Here is a 19,199-nt window from a genome sequence, read left to right as displayed (position 1 = left end):
AAAAACACGAAGGCAGAATATTATTTGAATGGCGGCAGATTAGGAAAAGGGGAGGTGCAACGAGACCTGGGCGTCATGGTACATCAGTCATTGAAAGTTGGCATGCAGGTACAACAGGCGGTGAAGAAGGCAAATGGTATGTTGGCCTTCATAGCTAGGGGATTTGAGTATAGGAGCAGGGAGGTCTTACTGCAGTTGTACAGGGCCTTATTGAGACCTCACCTGGAATATTGTGTTCAGTGTTGGTCTCCTAATCTGAGGAAGGGCGTTCTTGCTATTGAGGGAGTGCAGCGAAGGTTCACCAGACTGATTCCTGGGATGGCAGAACTGACATATGAGAGAGACTGGATCGACTGGGCCTTTATTTACTGGAGTTTAGAAGGATGAGAGGGGATCTCATAGAAACATATAAAATTCTGACGGGACTGGACAGGTTAGATGCAGGAAGAATGTCCCCGAAGTTGGGGAAGTCCAGAACCAGGGGACACAGTCTAAGGATAAGGGGTAAGCCATTTAGGACTGAGATGAGGAGAAACTTCTTCACTCAGAGAGTTGTTAACCTGTGGAATTCCCTACCGCAGAGAGTTGTTGATGCCAGTTTATTGGATATATTCAAGAGGGAGTTAGATATGGCCCTTACGGCTAAAGAGATCAAGGGGTACGGAGAGAAAGCAGGAAAGGGGCACTGAGGTGAATGATCAGCCATGATCTTATTGAATGGTGATGCAGGCTCGAAGGGCCGAATGGCCTACTCCTGCACCTATTTTCTATGTTTCTATGTAATTGACCCTTCCACCAAGGGAAATAGGTCCTTGCTATCCAGTATATCCAGGCCCCTCAAAATGTTATGCACCTCAATGAGGTCTCCTGTCAACCTCCTCTGTTCCAAGGAGAACAAACCCAGCCTATCCAATCTGTCCTCACAGCTAAGATTCTCTATTCCAGGCAGCATCCTCGAATGTAATGTAATTTCCATTATATTCTGAAGATCATTTGTGATCTCTAATGTAATTGGAATCCAAAACAACAGTAAATTTTACAAGCTTGACTTTCCATGTAATCCTCAAGTGATACAAAGACCACTTTCTGTGTGATTGCTGGTGTCTTCGAGTCATTCCTTTTGACCAAGGTTGATGCTATATGCAATGGTAATCACCGCACTTCAAAGTCATTCATTCTATGTGAAACAGTTGAAGACTTCCCTGAATGATGCAAACGAGCACGATATAAATGCTTCCCTCTCCTCTCTCCACTCTTCCCTCGCCCCCTCTTTTCTCATCCCACTGATTCTCAACCCATTGCCCATCCCTCCTCTCCCGCCCTGGAATTCAAAGTTGATTTGCCACTTGAAAATGCAGCAGTCTAAAAGTAACTTACCAGCTGCCCCATAAATGATGATGGCCCTGAATTTTGCCATCTGAGGCGTACCTCCGGAGTATGCCCCCGACCCATGAAATATTTCCGTCCTCGCCTCCTGGCTCCATAGCTACAGAGAGCTCCCTTCTCGGGCCTGCGGGCGTACCCCTGCGTAAAGGCCCATGGATCCCAGGGGCGCACACAGTTTGCAAGCGTCCCTGGGATCACGTAGTCGCGGTCAACCAATCAAAAAGGACGATTCCCATTATGCTTATAGGGATTCTCATGTCAGGCATGCGAACAATATGGCCTGCCGAGCGGAGCTGATCGAGTGTGGTCAGTGCTTCAATGCTGGGGATGTTGGCCTGGTCGAGAACACTAATGTTGGTGCGTCTGTCCTCCCAGGGCAAGCGCAGGCAGCGGAAAAAGCGTGCGGCAAACCAGTCCCACTCACCCTTTCCCTCAACGACGGTCTGTCCCACCTGTGACGGGGACTGTGATTCTCGTATTGGACTGTTCAGTCACCTGAGAACTCATTTTTAGAGTGGAAGCAAGTCTTCCTCGACTCCGAGGGACTGCCTATGATGATGATGTTAGGAATTCTATTTACGTACAGAATCCCCATAAGCATGTTAGAAATCCCCAAATAAATAAGAATTCGCACCACTTAAATAAAAATAAATATTCCCAAGTTTAAAATAATTTAAAATAAAAGTAAACATTTTAAAATGGGCCAAAATTTACTTAAACTAATTTTAAATGTATCTATGTTTTATTTATTTTAACCCTTACACTGGTAAAAGAAGGCCAAAGGGTTTTGTGGGCAAATAGCCCAACTCTGCGCCAGCTACAGTGTTTTTGCAGTGGAAGTGAAACTTGACCAACTGCAGGCTCTGGGTTTTTTTGCACACGGAACCCCAGAGCTTCCGGGGCCTTTCAGAAGGCTTCCAGTAATTCCAGGCCCAACTCTTAAATTTCTGCTCTTCAGACTGCTGAATTAATTCTTGATGTGATTTTTTTTCACACAGGAATTTGCAGGGGAAGGGCTGCGGACATTAGTGCTTGCCTACAAAGACCTGGATGAAGGTTACTTTAATAAGTGGCAAAAAATGCACCATCATGCCAGCACTGCGTTGGATAACCGTGATGAAAAACTTTCTGCAGTTTACGAAGAAATTGAACAGGACATGATGGTATGACCAATCAGAAGGTTCATTTGTCACATTCCAGCGAACCACAATGCATGATGATTGTGACTTAGGAAATTTAACACTACATTTTATATAAGTGACCACTCTCGTAGCACAATACATTGGTCATCTCATTTTTTGACACTGACCAGGTTGTCTTCCACAATTACTCTGTTTAGAGCAATTTAAGGCTTTGGGTACATTTTAAGAGCAGCTTCAATTGTATGGTTGATTTCTTAAGAAAGCAATACAACATTTTATAATGCAGATAATTTGAAGATACTTTATAATTAATTACTAAGTGTGAACCGTTCCATTCATTGATTTTGGAAACTAACCTATAGGAAAATTTTGAAACTACAGAATATCTAATCATGAAGTCTGTAAAATACTAATCATTATTCTATCTACAAAAGTTTAATACCAAACCAATGTTAATCTGTAACTTTTCATTAATTGTGTACATAACTCTGTTTAGTTACTAGGTGCCACTGCAGTAGAAGACAAATTACAAGAAGGGGTTCCTGACACAATTGCCAACCTCACCCTCGCCAATATTAAGATTTGGGTACTGACCGGAGATAAGGAAGGTATCGTACATGGTGACCTCGTCATTTAACAAAAGACTATTTTAATTTCTGCTTTCTGTGCAACTAAGTCTATTGCTGTGATACTGAAAACTGCTGCACTGATTTAAAGGCAGTGGAAAGAATTGGTAAAATGTGAGAAAAATCAGATGCTTCCTTAGCCAAATAGCCCAGATAAATCAATGTTTGGCTGGGAAATGTACAATTCACCTCAATGGATTGCAATATATTTTGTATTTCACTGATATTGGGCTATTTTGTTCTTGTAACAGCTCTGTGGTAACCAACTGATTGTTGTTGCAATGTATGCTTTCTATTGAAATTCAATTTTCAAAGTTAATTCTTTATCTTTATCTTTATGCTTCATCTTGATTTACGGACCTATCTTTCACTCTAGTTTGCTCTCTTCGACTTCAATAGTGTCCTGCACCTTAGGCCACAGACCAAGATCTTGGCTTAGCATTAAAAAAAAATTCCTCAAAGAATTTGGAGTAATCGGACTTTTATGCCACTGCAATCATAAGCAAGGTGCAAAAATCTCACAATGGACTGACCAGTTCCATACTGCTTCCAACTTTGTTGCTTCCACCGAGACTGCAGCTGGTGGTCTGGAGATGGAGTAACTGCTCCATGATCCACTGTGCCTTGTGACTTAGCTACTCACATCGAGACTGCAGCTGGTCCACACCAGAATGAGCCGGACTTCGGTTGAGGAATGATGCATTGGTGAATCACTATAACGTTTTCTGATCTGCTTCGACTGCCAATGCATGGTGGGTGTTCTGGTATCTTCTGAATGCCCAGTTGCAAAGGCCTTGCATCATTGCCAACGTGCCTGTGCCCGCGGTGTTGGTGATATTGGAGAAAACTCGGTATGTGTGGCTTGGCCACTACAGTTGAGTCACATTGAGAGATGACACCCTGAGGACTTGCAGCTTGAAGCTTTAATGGGGCCATGAACCTGATGTAATCTTCCAATATGAACAATTGTTGAAGCACAAATGCAATCTCGTAGTGAGAGTGTAACACAGTATTACCTTATGTAGATGGTTTATGTGTGAAATAAATTGGATTTATGATCATGGTACAGCATATTGAAGTGTGACAGCTTTGTTAATATGTGTTAACCAAACTGGAAGATTGAATTGTCACTGTATGCACTTTTCAAGGTAGTACATGGCTTTTGTGACCTAGAGGCTAGACACATTAGATTTATCTCATGTTACATACAGAGGCAATACCTTTCCCCTGACAATTGACGTATCGATTGTCCCTCAGGAAAATGACACTATTGTTGATGACCTAATTCTGGAAAAAGCTAAGTACAGTTAGATTCAGAATAAAACCTTGAAACATTATAAAATAAATTTACCCTTTCCCTGACCTCTCAGAAACCGATCTAACCAAACAGATCTTTTTATTTAAGCTTTCTTTGTCCTTATGCCATACTGCTTTTCAAAGAACTGGTTGTGCTTCCCTTTTTCCAGATAAGACACGTCCAACAATGTAATACTAATTTAATAATGCCGCTCTTGTGCTGCTTTTTATGTGGTTTGTTGATCAGTGAGAAAGGAAAAAAAAATCATTGATAAAATGAGATTATTGAGGCAGGAACTCAGTGTTTGTGGATTGACTGATGTTTAAACTCACTCACCTTTACTGGGAAGTTTCAGTTAGCTTTTAGTGAGGCCTATTAGAATCATAGAATGGTGCCAACTCTCAGCTGGCCCCACTCCCCTGCCCTTTCCCCGTAACCCTGCAATTATTTTTCCTTCAGATACTTATCCAACTCCCTTTTGAAAGATACAATTGAGTCTGCCTCCAGCACCCTTTCCCGCAGTGCCTTCCAGATCCTAACCACTCGCTGCGTAAAGAATTTGTTTCATGCGTTGCCTTTGGTTCTTTTGCCAATCACCTTAAATCTGTGTCCTCTGGTTCTCGACCAGTCAGCCAATGGGAACAGTTTCTCGCGATCTACTCTGTTCAGACCCCTCATGATTTTGAACACCTCGATCAAATCTCCTCTCAACCTTCTCTATTCCAAGGAGAACAACCCCAGCTTCTCCAGTCTATGCATGTAACTGAAGTCCCTCATTCCTGGAACCATTCTTGTAAATCTTTTCCGCTCCTTCTCTGAGACCTTCGCATCCTTCCTAAAGTGTGGCATTAGATCAAACACTGCATGAAAACAGAGTGCTTAGTGGGAAAATAAAACTAACAAGACCATTCTCCCCAAAGTCAAGACAAGGGCTATCTGTCTATCAAAGAAGTGTTCTTGGAAGCAGTTAAGGCAATCTGAATGTTTTATATGTCAAAACATAAAAGCAAGTAAAACACGAGCTATTCAGCTTTTTCTGAGGTAATGTTGAAAAGAAATGGGGCTTATTATATAGTAGCAAATATAGCCGGTATGTACAGTCAGAGCTAAACACATACACTTGAGAGTCAGGAAGGAAGGAACAGGTCTTAATATTTCATAAATACATTATTAATATATTCTAAATGGTTATAGCAGCTGCTTTACATAAACATAACATAAACGTAAGAAATAGGAGCAGGAGTAGGCCATTTGGCCGCTCGAGCCTGTTCCACCATTCAATATCATGGCTGATCTGATCTTGGCCTCAACTCCACTTCTCCGCCTGCTCGCCATAACTCTTGACTCCCTTATCATTCAAAAATCTGTCCATCTCCACCGTAAATATATTCAATGCCCCAGCCTCCACAGCTCTCTGGGGAAGAGAAGTCCAAAGATTCACGACCCTCTGAGAGAAGAAATTCCTCCTCATTTCCGTTTTAAATTGGCGACCCCTTATTCTGAAACTATGCCCCCTAGTTTGAGATTCCCTCACGAGGGGAAACAACCTCTCTGCATCTTCCCTGTCAAGCCTCTTCAGAATCTTTTATGTTTCAATAAGATCCCCTCTCATTCTTCTAATCTCCAATGAGTATAGACCCAACCTGCTCAATCATTCTTCATAAGACAACCCTTTCATTTTTGCTCTGATTTGCTTGTACTCCTGAACTATCATTGTTCATGCACACAGTAGAAAGTTCTGAAAGGGCTGTACTGTTACTGTTGGAGGTAGCTTTTAAACAAAAGGCCTATTTAAGCAACCGTATTTATGTGGAACATTTTGGTGCCACTATATATGCTGCATGAATATTTGGTTAAAACAAAAAGATGCAAATTAATTTAATCTTAAGTTTTATATATATATTTTGTCTAGGCCCCACCTCAACCCGATCATATCCTCTGTGACGAAACTAATTGTCTTTTTCTGCTAAAAAGAAAAAGACATTTGGGGGCTTTCTCTCAGGGTGCAGGCCAATACCGTTGCTGCAACATTGTAACCCCTCCCACTTTGCTGAAATAAAAGTGTACATTCTTAAGCAGAAAATGAGTACTAGGTTTTTGTCTGCCATCATTGCAATTTTTCTGGTTTTGCGCCCATAATAATGAGCAGTTTGATCCACTGCACAGTCAAGTGTTACCAACAGTGCCAACTGTAGGTAGGATTCTGGGACTGGTTGGTAGCAGCACATGACAATGGGCAAGAGCGGCACATGACAATGGGCAAGAGCGGGGGCGTTGCTGAAGAGCACACATGGAATACTGGGAGAAGCTCCGATTGTTCGCCTAACCTTTTAATTAAGTATTGCAAAAAAGACAAAGTTCACATTGACGAGACTCCGAATAACAACCACAACAGAGTCAAGTAAAATCCTTTGAGAGTGGGAATGGTAGACTGGTGCGCTGAAGGCCGCTTTAACCACTGAATAAACTGCACCACCCAACACCCTCTCCTGTCACCCAGTGTCTGTTTTCCTTGTGATTTTACTCATTCTAGACAGACCGTTCTAGCTAAATATCTAGCTCCTCTATAACTCTCTACTCTTTACTTGCCTGTCTTCTGCGAGCAGCATGTGTGTTGGTGAGCAACTGTGCTGGTGGTACAAAGTTATTTATACACGCTTCCAAACACAATTAGGTAGTACGTTTTTTTTTAAAAGAGTCTTCATGTTTGGAATCAGTTTATCGAGATGTGTTGTTAATAAATATCCCATACTATAAAAATGGCCTTTCCATTCTGGAGTATATTCTGTCATCACTTGTCATCTGAAGTCTGGCAGAGGCTTCAACACAGGTTGCCTGTTTTCTCTGTGGGAGAGTGAGGCATTGTACAGGGTACCTAAGGTGCGGTGAAAGATATTCTCGAAGGATTATTTGTGGAAAATATACAGATGAAGAAGCTGTAATAGTTTAAGTCCAAGCCAGATAATGCAGCTCAATCCTGCTGAAATGGATAATTGATTTGCTTTGGATACTATTAAATGATTATGGTCGATTAGCTGGTCATTTATTAATTAACTGGCAATTCATCAATTGTTCTGACAGGTTAAGTGGTCACATGCCTTGCTGCTGTTTGTGGACTGTTGCGCTGTGCAAATTGGCTGCTGCGTTTGCCTGGATAAAAATGACTGCACTTGAAAAGTAATCCAAGAGACATTTTGCAGACAGGATGAGGTGCAATATAAAATGCAAGTCTTTTGCTGTAAATATATTTAATTGGATTCCTGAAATTTTGGACTTCACATTATCGGACGGATGTTGGGGTAATAGAAGGGGTACAGTGCAGATTCAGTGGGATGCTGCCCGTTATGATTAAACACAAAGAACAGGAGAGTTGTTTCATACACAGAGAGTTGAGAGGCTTTGGAATGCACTACTGAAGTTCGTGATTGATGCAGACACCCTGTCAATATGGGTAGAATAGAAGGCTGATGGAGAAGGAGATAAAGGGATCTGGATATAAAGGGAGGGCAGGGATAGGGCTACTGTTGATGTGGATGATAAACACCAACACGTGTTGTATTTTCTATGTGATTCTACACTCGAAATACACTGACCTGCATATTCTCCTTTGTCCTACATCCTTACTGTGTTCAAATCAAGAATTGTCGCATAGTCCGCTCTAATTAATTCCTTCTCGGGCCTCCAAAACGTTGGAACAACTTGCCCCCTTAAGCCTTTCTAAACCCAGTTTTTTATTTCCCAATTTATCTTCTCATTTTTACCCTTTTTGAAAAGAATTCATTCTTAGGCTCTGAGCGTCATGAACAAGGCCACGGTTTATTGCCCATCCCTGGTCTTTCTGACTTTGGTGGTGTCGTGGACTGTGGATCTTGTGTTATTCAACAGTGAACTATATAAGGCTTGTAGATTGTTGAAAGTAAGGCCTCAGATTGTCTGATTCTTCACGTTGCTTGTTCCTGTTTCCTCACAGAGACGGCCGTGAATATTGGTTACTCGTGCAACATGTTAAGAGATGACATGAATGAGATTTTCGTGGTGTCTGGCCGCACCGTTCTCGAAGTGCGTGAACAAATCCGGTAAACAACCCATGACTGTGTTTGCATGTTGTAAATCAAATTTATTTTGTAACCAATTTTTTAAAAATTATATGAAGGGGTACTTTCGTAGAATGGTTGTCACATTTCAGGATTTCTTTTTACCATTTTTCCATACAAAGGGTTACTTTTAATGTTTCTTCGGAGTAAGATGTAATTCTTACAAGTTTGAAACAAAAGGCATCTAGAAAAAAGATGGTTCCCGTGCTAAATGGAAATTGTTTCCCTCAGAGACTGAACAGGAATTTGTTAGCTTGTCTGGGTAGTCACACACGCACTCAATGTGCTGGAAAACACTTTGGTCCCCAAGGCAGTGTGAGTCAACTCCCATAAAAAGTAAGGTGCTCCAACCATATGGGAGCAACTGATGCCAGGGAACTCGAGAAGCTGTCTGCAGCAGAATTTGTAAAGATGGATTAAGTACGGAAGTAGTTTTCCACTCTAAACAGATAAAAATGAGGTAAACGGGTTTGCGTTTGCAGACATACCAGCTGTCTCTGACTCTGAAGATGGATACTTCCCTTGTTGGCTGACCCCAGACCCAAAGGTGGGTGGACTATAGTCATTTACCACACAGAAGGCCGTGTGGCCCATCATGTTTCTGTCAGCTTTTTGCTAAAGCGAACAAAACTACTCCCATTGCCCCACTCTCTCAGTGCAGAGCTCTGTAACTTCCTCCAATTCAACTCTTTGCCTACTTTTCCCTTAAAACATGCAATCATCTCTGCCTCAACCACTTCCCAAGTGGCCAAGCATTCCATGGTCTAACCACTCTCTGCATGAAGAAAATGTTCTTCATCTCTCTTCCTACTCAATTACAACTTTAAATTGATCCCTCATCACTGATTCCATTGAAACAATTCATCTTCCCGATTCACCTGATAAAATCCTATATATTATTTTCCCTCTAGCTGTAATCTTCCCTCTCTCTCTCTCTCTCTCTCTCTCTACCTCTCCTCCTTCCACTCCCTCTTCATTCCCCCCTACCCCACTCTCTCTCTCCACACCCTCCCCACCCACCCACCATGGAGAAAATATATAACATCAATATAGTCTGGCCTGTGCGTACTTTACATATGCCTTGAAGAAATGACAGCCCACTTTTGCCTCCAAGCAATTTCCACTGGGAAGAAGGGAGAAAGATTGTGCTTGCCGAGATTGTAAAACGCAAAAGCAGTGTCATCTCTGAAGTGTTCTGTGCTGTTTTAGGTGGAAATCAATTTCCATTGGAATAATTCTACATTACAGAATCAAAATATTTGCAAAAGTCTATTAGAAAACAAATAGAATAGGCGCGCACAATATGTTATACGGCAATAGCACACCGTAAAATGTAGCTAATGTCACAGACCCTGAGACCGACACAGAGGTTACTGGCTGGGTCACTGGCTTTAAACATCTGGAGGTGGAGGTGGTAACAATTGATTGACCTGGAAAGAAGACATTAATATGGCAGTTGGCTCTCATTGACGTTATGCAAAGCTGGTTTTTACAGTTTGTGAAGGTAGAAGAGAGGCAAACCCTCTTTCTTCAGGGAAAGAATCATTTAAAAAAAAGATTCGCACCTGGGATGTGGGCATTGCTGGCAAGGCCAGTATTTATTGCCCATTGACCTTGAGATGATGATGGTGAGCTGCATTAATGAACCGTAGCAGTCCGGGTACAGGAGGTACTCCCACAGTGCGGTTAGGGAGGGAGTTCCAGGATTTTGACCCAGCGATTATGAAGGAACGATGATATCTTTCCAAGTCAGGATGGTGTGTGACTTGGAGGGGAACTTGCAGGTGATGGTGTTCCCATGCACCTGCTGCCCTTGTCATTCTAGGTGGTAGAGGTCGCGGGTTTGGGAGATGCTGCCAGAGAAAGGAGGTGCTGTTGCAGAGGGTTCCTATCTTATTTTAAAAATGACTAGAGTTTAAAATTTCCAATTGCCGTTATTTTAATTACATTGATTGGAATATCTCGAATAGCAAAGTTCTTAAAATGTGTTTTGCATTCTAGAAAAGCAAGAGAGCGGATGGGGACACCTGTTTGCAACGGACACGTTTTCTCTGAAAAAAATGTGACTTCTAAGTTGGAATCAGTGATTGAAGAGACTGTTATGGGCGACTATGCATTGATTATTAACGGACACAGTTTAGTAAGTGTGAATCCTAAACATGGTCATGAGGGCTTTTGTGTGAGTCCCTTTCGAACTCAGCAAGTTATCCAGTGAATAACGGAGCCACAGAGACCGGGAAAGTGGCAGTCATTCCCCAATCATATTGAGCTCACTCCAGCTGGGGTAACAGCAAGGATGTGAGAGTTGGCTTCAGGTCTTTGGAATAAGGAGACGTTTAGTCTGGTTTCCCAGTCCTGGTTTCTGTGTGATCCCTGCTAAAAGTGCTTGGTGTGGATTTGGGTAACATAAGAACATAAGAATTGGGAACAGGAGTAGGCTCTACGGCCCCTTGAACCTGCTTTGCTATTCAATAAGATCATGGCTGATCTTTGACCTCAACTCCACTTTCCCACCCGATCTCCATACACGCGTAAGAGCAAGATGATGCTAGCTGTGATTAACCCCTTCCTTTCCCTGTAGTTTAATAACATGCTGATGCTCGCTGGCAAGGCTCGCACTTGGACAATTGGGTATGTGGGCGAGATACAGGAGGCCAAACTACACCTGAGGAACATGTACCCTGTAAGATATTAACACCATCAGGAGAGGAGCAAGGGAGGCATTTGGTGATTGGAAAAAAAAACTAGTGTGCACAAACAAAAGTGCATTTAAAATACACTTGGGTCTACACTGTTGTCAATATACATAAAGGCAATTCTGTTTTAATTTGAATTGTAATATAAAACAAATTAGCTACACGTTTAATTTAAAAGACCTGTATGAGAAATTGTATAAAATTATATAGTGTACAATATTGTAATTGCTTTCAAAGAAAGTAAACGTTATGGTTAATTTATTATCAAAGGTAATTTGAGCATTGAAAGGATATCAGAATTATGAATAGATATAGTAAATGGAAATTGTACACAATTTAATAACATTTATTGAAAGTTTTTTTTCAAAAAGAGGGCTGAATTTGATCTGGGTCCAATTTGCTGTGGGTGAGCTATTGTTGTGGTGCTCAGTGTTATCTAACTAAGTTGCTTTCACCTCATTTCTCTCCTGCATTATTGACCCCCTGTCCTTCTCATCATGGCAGTAATTCATAGAAACATAGAAAATAGGTGCAGGAGTAGGCCATTTGGCCCTTCGAGCCTGCACTGCCATTCAATGAGTTCATGGCTGAACATGCAACTTCAGTACCCCTTTCCTGCTTTCTCACCATACCCCTTGATCCCCCTAGTAGTAAGGACTATATTTAGTGAATTGGCCTCAATAACTTTCTGTGGTAGAGAATTCCACAGGTTCACCACTCTCTGGGTGAAGAAGTTTCTCCTCATCTCGGTCCTAAATGGCTTACCCCTTATCCTTGGACTGTGACCCCTGGTTCTGGTCTTCCCAAACATTGGGAACATTCTTCCTGCATCTAACCTGTCTAAACCCGTCAGAATTTTAAACATTTCTATGAGATCCCCTCTCATTCTTCTGAACTCCAGTGAATACAAGCCCAGTTAATCCAGTCTTTCTTGATATGTCAGTGCCGCCATCCCAGGAATCAGTCTGGTGAACCTTCGCTGCACTCCCTCAATAGCAAGAATGTCCTTCCTCAAGTTAGGAGACCAAAACTGTACACAATACTCCAGGTGTGGCCTCACCAAGGCCCTGTACAACTGTAGTAACACCTCCCTGCCCCTGTACTCAAATCCCCTCGCTCTGAAGGCCAACATGCCATTTGCTTTCGTAACCGCCTGCTGTACCTGCATGCCAACCTTCAATGACTGATGTACCATGACACTCTTGTGAAAGGTTTCAGCAACCTTATCCAAGTGATTATTGTTCACTCATCAGCCTGGACTATTTGCAGATTCGTCATCAGCCAAAGCTGAGCCTGTCCTCCATTAATGTCTCTCACTCTATTATTTATATATATATATATATATATATATACACACACACACATATATATATTTTTTTTTAATTTATATATATATATTTTTTTATATATAATATATATATATCAACTGTTGCTCAGTTGGTAGGACTCTCGGCCCTGAGTCAGAAGGTTGTGGGTTCAAGTCCCACTCCAGAGACTTCAGCACAAAAATCTAGGCGGACACTCCAGCGCAGTACCGAGGGAGTGCTGCACCGTCAGACATCTTTCGAACCAGCTCTCTCAGGTGGATGTAAAAGATCCCATGGCACTATTTCGAAGAAGAACAGGGGAGTTATCCCCGATGTCCTGGCCAACATTTATCCCTCAACCAAAAACAGATTATCTGGTCATTATCACATTGCTGTTTGTGGGAGCTTGCTGTGCACAAACTGGCTGCCGCGTTTCCTACGTTACAACAGTGACTACACTTCAAAAAGTACTTCATTGGCTGTAAAGTGTGTTGGGACAGCAGGTGGTCATGAAAGGCGCTATATAAATGCCAGTCTTTCTTGCTTTTTTCCTTTCATTTAGTTTTCTTTTTTTTCCTTTCTTTCCAGCAAGATATTAATTACTGCTGGGAATCTTGGCTGAGTGTTGTTGCCTTAGCTTAGGAACGTTGAGAACAGGGATTGAAGCGTCCATTTTTTCTGATCAGTTTGACTCGGTACCATAAAGTGCAGTGTATTTGCACACTGAGCAGAATTAATAGCTCATTTCTGGGGTGACTTTCTTCTTGTGGTGAATAAATGAACTCTGATGGAGTGGAGTTCTTAAAATGACCAAATTAAGAGCTTCCCCAAATGCTCAGCTGGCTCAGTCAATGAATAGTTGATAATCAGCCAGGAGAGCGATGGGGGTACTTCAAATGGCCTTGATACCCCCAGGATAGTGAAGGGAAAAGTGCCCTCGGTCCCTGTTCCTGATCACTATCCAGCAAGCCTTACTTGGAGGCTGTTTGTGTGGATGTCTGGGGAGGACAGGATGGTACTCAACTTTAATGCCTCTCACCCCTCAAACGGTTGAATAAACTGCTGATCTTGGAATGGGCACGTGACCAAAGTACTGCTGCATCTGTTTGAGGCTTCCACTTCCTGAACCAGTAATCTGTGTGGGTGAAATTGCTATTTCAGTAAAAGTATGCTTCATTTTGTTTGTGGAGCCAAGATAGGACTTGGGCACATATTTAGTCCAGACTTATGGGATTGAAGTCTCTTGTGTCTGCTGGCTCCAAATATCCCATGTGAACTGATTTTGGGCATTGTGAATTCTGAATCCCACGACATGAGCCTACACAATTAAACTGTGCCTAACTTGACATCATTGGCAATCTCACTCAGAGACCACGGGATAGCTGGTGTTGGCAATGGGAAAAGTGTCAAAATGGTGCAGTAAAGGTGGTCTTCTATGGTTGGGGATGAAACACATTGTTGGGCAGAGCAGAGAGAGTGCAACTCTGTATCTAGCTGTCATCTACCTGGCCTGCAGGTGCTCGATGCTGATGTTGGAAGAGTTCAGTTCTCCATCACTAACACCCCTCACCTAGATAAGCACAAAATAATTAATAGGCAGTAAAAGAAATTTGATTGACACTCGGTAAAAGCACTCTATGTAAAACCTTTCTGGGCAAAAATGTTACAGAACTTTCTCTCCAAGTTTACCTGTGTTTGTTGACTTCCTTAAAAGAGTGGGGTCCATGATTGAACAAATTGTATATGGCCTTTGGAGGAAATGTATTTTTCATAATACTTGAGTTTTCATGTGTAAATCACAGAAACATAAAACGAAAAAGAAAAACTTGCATTTATATAGCGCCTTTCACGACCGTCGGGTCTCAAAGTGCTTTGCAGCCAATGAAGTACTTTTGGAGTGTAGTCACTGTTGTAATGTGGGAAGGCCATTCGGCTATGCCGGCTCTTTGAAATCGAATTCCTCCAGCTATAGGGAACGCCTTGATTTTGTGTATATGTCGGATTATTTCTTTCTGGTTAAACATGGACCGGCTTGTCTTCATTTCTCCTGTTTCTGTTCTATAGGCCCATGCGCTAGAAGCAGACATGGAGCGAGAGTTCCTGGAATTGGCGAGCATGTGCAGAACTGTTATTTGCTGTCGAGTCACACCTTTACAGAAGGCCCAAGTGGTTGAGCTTGTCAAAATGTACAAGAAAGCCGTCACACTGGCTATAGGCGATGGAGCAAATGATGTCAGCATGATTAAAAGTAAGACCAGTCTCTGGCCAAATCTAAATGTTGCATCAGAAACACTGAGAATTATTTGGTATACATTGCATGGCTGTCAGTTTTGCTTTTGAAGTCTTAAAGTTACTTCCACCAGTCAAAGAGCTCAGGTTGCGGCCCAAAGTAAAGCACAATAGGAAGAGGTCACCTTGCAGTTTGCTGTGAATTGCATGAAATTATTAAATGGGCAGTGTTCCCAGGCAATAGTCCCTCCACTCTCCTATGGACATTCTTTCTTGTATGTGGCGATTAAACCAAAGCATGAGGAGGACCGTGTCTTTGGAGTAAGCAATCTAATCATTCCATTACACTGACTTCTTGCACCGGAGGGAAAAAATATATAAATCTGATCAAAGTAATTTTTTTTATTTAGGATTAAAATTGTGCCTGCACCAAAATGTAAATGAGTCTTTATTCAGTATGTGTTATGGGTAACTTGGTGTAGTTTCCTTTCTACGACAGGTTTGAAATATATTAAAATGTAATATACCAAGGGAATAATGATTGAGCAACATGTTTAATAAGTTATAAAAACAGAAAATACTGGAAATCTCAGCAGGTCAGCCAGCATCTGTGGAGAGAAACAGAGTTAACGTTTCAGGTCGATGACCCTTCGTCAGAGCATTTTCTGTTTTTATTTCAGATTCCAGCATCTGCAGTATTTTGCTTCTGTTCAATAAGTTATCTTGTCAATGTGGTACCAGAGCTTTTGTTTATCTTAATGCAGTTGAGTCTTGGAGCAAAACCAAAGTATGTTTTTATTATTTAAATCTACTGTTCAATGCTTTATTTACTGTGGTTGCTTTACCTACAGCTGCACACATAGGAGTTGGGATCAGTGGGCAGGAAGGCATGCAGGCAGTTCTGGCGAGTGACTATTCAATCGGACAATTCAGATACCTTCAGCGACTTATGTTGGTCCACGGGAGATGGTCCTATCTGAGGATGTGCAAGTTCCTTTATTACTTTTTCTACAAGAACTTTGCATTCACCCTTGTGCACTTCTGGTTTGGTTTCTTCTGTGGGTTCTCTGCACAGGTTAGTCGTTTCTCTGAAAAAGAGATCGTTTGTTCTAAACCGATCAAAGTCAATGCATCAAGGCCTAATGAGATGCAGGGTCAGAATCAATTGCTGAGGTGGAGTTTTTGGCATGTACTGGTGACATGGTTACATTTAGATGAGTTTTAAATTGTGTGAAGTTTGTGGAATTTTTAACTTTACAACCTATATGATTTTTTATGTGTATTGTAGAGTGAGGCAGCAAGTTCCAACCACATCACAATATAAATGGAATTAATGTATTATTGACTGTGTGCATCTTGCACTTTCAACAAATATAGCAACAAATGTTAAGCAATGTATTTGCATTTAGAGGTAGACTCTCGTTATTTCAACTAAAATCTGTTAATTTTTGCAATTGCAAAATACTATCAATGGTATTAATATTCACAACTTTATTGTAAAATCAAAACTAGATGGAATTCGCTTTAAAAACCTGGTACATTCAAGTGGAAATTAGGTGCCATAAAAATCTTAGAAATAAATCAGTTTACTTGGGAAAGCACATTGGGCTGAAAATTCCCGCCTCCCCGGGTGGGTATGAAGTGCGCACGAACCCGGCGAGGCCTCGCTAAAGCCGGTTTTCGGCCTGCGATACGCATGCACCGAATACTGGCTTTTCCGATCTGTCAAGGTTTCTCTTGACAGATACTCCACATCCCCAGGAGAAGGACATTCGTGCGGGCGAGATTGGGCTATTTGCCCAACTCGTGCCCAGTGAATGTCCTTCAAACTTTTACGCCTGGTAAAAGCAGGCACATAGCTTTTACCAGTGGAAGAGCTTTAAAGCCTATAAAACTTAAATTTAAACACTAATTTTTATATTAATAACCCTGTCCATTATGGCAAGTTTATTTTTAACACCAATGAAACACATTTTTTTTAAATTCCAAAAAATATATTTTTTTTTCTAAAACATTTAATAACATTTCATTTAAATTAATTTTAAATATGTGAGGTGTTTTATTTATTTATTATGCTGTGTTTTGGGGGTTTTCTCATTGATAGTAATGGGAGCCCGTAAAAACAGAGCTCTCATTTTTATCAATGAGAATACTGCACAGTGATTGGTGGTCCAGGCCCATGTGACTCCAGCGTCTCGGTATGTACCTTGAAGACAGGTCCCCATGCGCTGCGCAACGAATCTAGGCCTCTGACCGGGATCTTCCGTTTCTCCGCGACCAACAGGTAGATTCGTAGATTTTTTGGGGGTCGGAGGCGTTCGTACAAAGGAAGCATTCAACCGCAATCTTCCCCCCCACATTGTAATTTTTGAGCTTCATGTGAACCAGAGACTATAGAGATTTATCTCTTTAAAATCTGTCTGGGAATGAAAACCCTGTTGAAATTTAGTATCTCTGAATATTTTGTTGATGATATTTGTCTATTTCGTGCATGCAAGTTGGAATGCTATTTATCAAGAAATGTAACTAACTTATGATTAGTATTCATGTTTCTTAATCCCCTCTTTCTAGTTATATTGCACACTTCCAGTTTATATTTTTATACTGTAAAAGAGACGCAGTTATTTTGAAGATTATGAACCTGACATGCATATATTAGCATGAATATGATTGTTGATAGCTTGAGATGATTTCCACTGCTCTTTGTTTTTGCAGACTGTTTATGATCAATGGTTTATTACCTTGTACAACATAGTATACACGTCTCTTCCTGTTCTGGCCATGGGTATATTTGACCAGGTAAAGTCATTTTTGAATTAATTTAAATCTATTAGGAATGATCTAGTTTCATTTGCTTTTATTATGTATTACCATGGATCTTTGCTGATAATAGGAACCTAGAAACCAATGATGATACCAGAAATGCGAGGATATATCTGTCAGGAAATGATGAACAGGCTGCGTCTTTTTACTCTTGAAAAGAGAAGGCTGAGGGGTCTTTAAAATTTATAAAAGATTTTGATAGAGTAGACGGAGAAAGAGTGTTTCTATGTGGGGAAGACTAAAGGACGTCAATATAAGATAGTCATGAGGAAATCAAATAGGGAATTCAGATAAATGTCTTTATCCAGAGCGTGGTGAGAATGTGGAACTTGCTATCACAGGGTGTGGTTGTGGTGAATAGTATAGATGTATTTAAGGGGAGGCTAGACAAGCACATGAGGGAGAAGGGAAGAGAGGGTTATGCTGGTAGAGTTGGATGAGGAAAGACGGGAGGAGGCTCGAGTGGAGCATAAACGCCGGCATGGACTGGTTGGGCCGAATGGCCTGTTTCTGTGCGGTATATCCTGTGTGTACAGATTAAAACAAATTCTCCTAGTACAGCCTACCAGGAAATTCCATACAGCTTTTTAAAAATCCCTTCTTTATTGCAATTATACACATATTCATTGCTCATTAAGGTGAAGGATTCTTGTGTTAACTACCACCAGTTCAGCTCTAGTGTGGCCTAGATATGTATTAAAGCTCCCTCGACGCTGCTCCAAAGATGTGTTTCAACATCCAACATTAAATGAGCAGCAGTTATTTCATTAATGTGACATTTTCCAGAACAGCTGTGCTCTGAGTGCACCTGATAACTTTGTGCTAACTTCCAGACAGTTTTGTGCATTGGGCCCTCACCCCAATTAACAACTGGGTCGCGACTGCCAAAAACTCATTTACTTTAGGTCTCTTCCAGCCAACAACAGTGGAAGGTTTCCTCTGTACAATTAATGCAAGGAAATGGTAAACAAGATGTTGCTGTAACACAGACTAGACCAGGTCTCGAACAATTAGCAGCAGTCAGGGTGGAACTTGCACTGTTCCTTTCTCCTGCGATGTTCAGTGATTTTGATTACAAGGAACATAATATACTTCGATCTTTCCCACAAGACTGACTGACTTACTTTTTTAAACTATAGTCAAAGTAGAAGAAAAAATACTGCATTATGGTTACACTCTCCAGACCCAAATACCTTTCGCTGTGATGTGGGTTGATGGTGTGCTGCCACAACATCTGTCAATGCTTTCTTTTGCCCATTTTCCTCTGTTTCAAAAACAACGCCAAGATCAGGAGCTCTTCATGTGGTTCTCGACAATCTGGAGGACTATGTTACACCAACATGCTGCACCAGTAGGCCATCTGTAGTGTAGCTCTTTAAATTAATGGACCTCCCAACCACCAATTTTCTCCCCTGCTCTGCTGAAGGTGCTGGCGGCTTGTCCTAGGGTCATCATCATAGGCAGTCCCTCAGAATCGAGGAAGACTTGCTTCCACTCTAAAACTGAGTTCTCGGGTGACTGGACAGTCCTGGGGTATGGGTCCACTGGCCACTGTCTGGTACCTTGCTCAAGTGACCACTCTTCATATAAGCCTAGAAA

At 41.5% G+C, this 19,199-nt stretch overlaps 1 protein-coding gene and 1 long non-coding RNA gene across 6 annotated transcripts in view; one reads left to right on the top strand and one right to left on the bottom strand.

Moving 5' to 3' along the window:
* LOC139227560 (uncharacterized) overlaps positions 1-19,199 on the bottom strand; it is an 85,191-nt gene that overhangs the window by 13,679 nt on the left and 52,313 nt on the right. The window lies entirely within an intron of this gene.
* Positions 1-19,199, top strand: part of atp8b4 (ATPase phospholipid transporting 8B4) — a 279,883-nt gene that overhangs the window by 234,339 nt on the left and 26,345 nt on the right. For all 5 annotated transcript variants that reach the window (XM_070858401.1, XM_070858399.1, XM_070858402.1 and 2 more), the window contains 7 exons: positions 2,385-2,549; positions 3,025-3,136; positions 8,422-8,527; positions 10,547-10,685; positions 14,613-14,796; positions 15,629-15,852; positions 17,493-17,576. In XM_070858401.1, the coding sequence (XP_070714502.1) occupies positions 2,385-2,549; positions 3,025-3,136; positions 8,422-8,527; positions 10,547-10,685; positions 14,613-14,796; positions 15,629-15,852; positions 17,493-17,576 (1,014 nt within the window). The remainder of the gene's footprint in view (positions 1-2,384; positions 2,550-3,024; positions 3,137-8,421; positions 8,528-10,546; positions 10,686-14,612; positions 14,797-15,628; positions 15,853-17,492; positions 17,577-19,199) is intronic.

Source organism: Pristiophorus japonicus, chromosome 17, assembly GCF_044704955.1.
Source record: "Pristiophorus japonicus isolate sPriJap1 chromosome 17, sPriJap1.hap1, whole genome shotgun sequence".
Lineage (NCBI taxonomy): Eukaryota > Metazoa > Chordata > Chondrichthyes > Pristiophoridae > Pristiophorus > Pristiophorus japonicus.
This window is presented reverse-complemented; position numbering and strand designations above follow the sequence as displayed.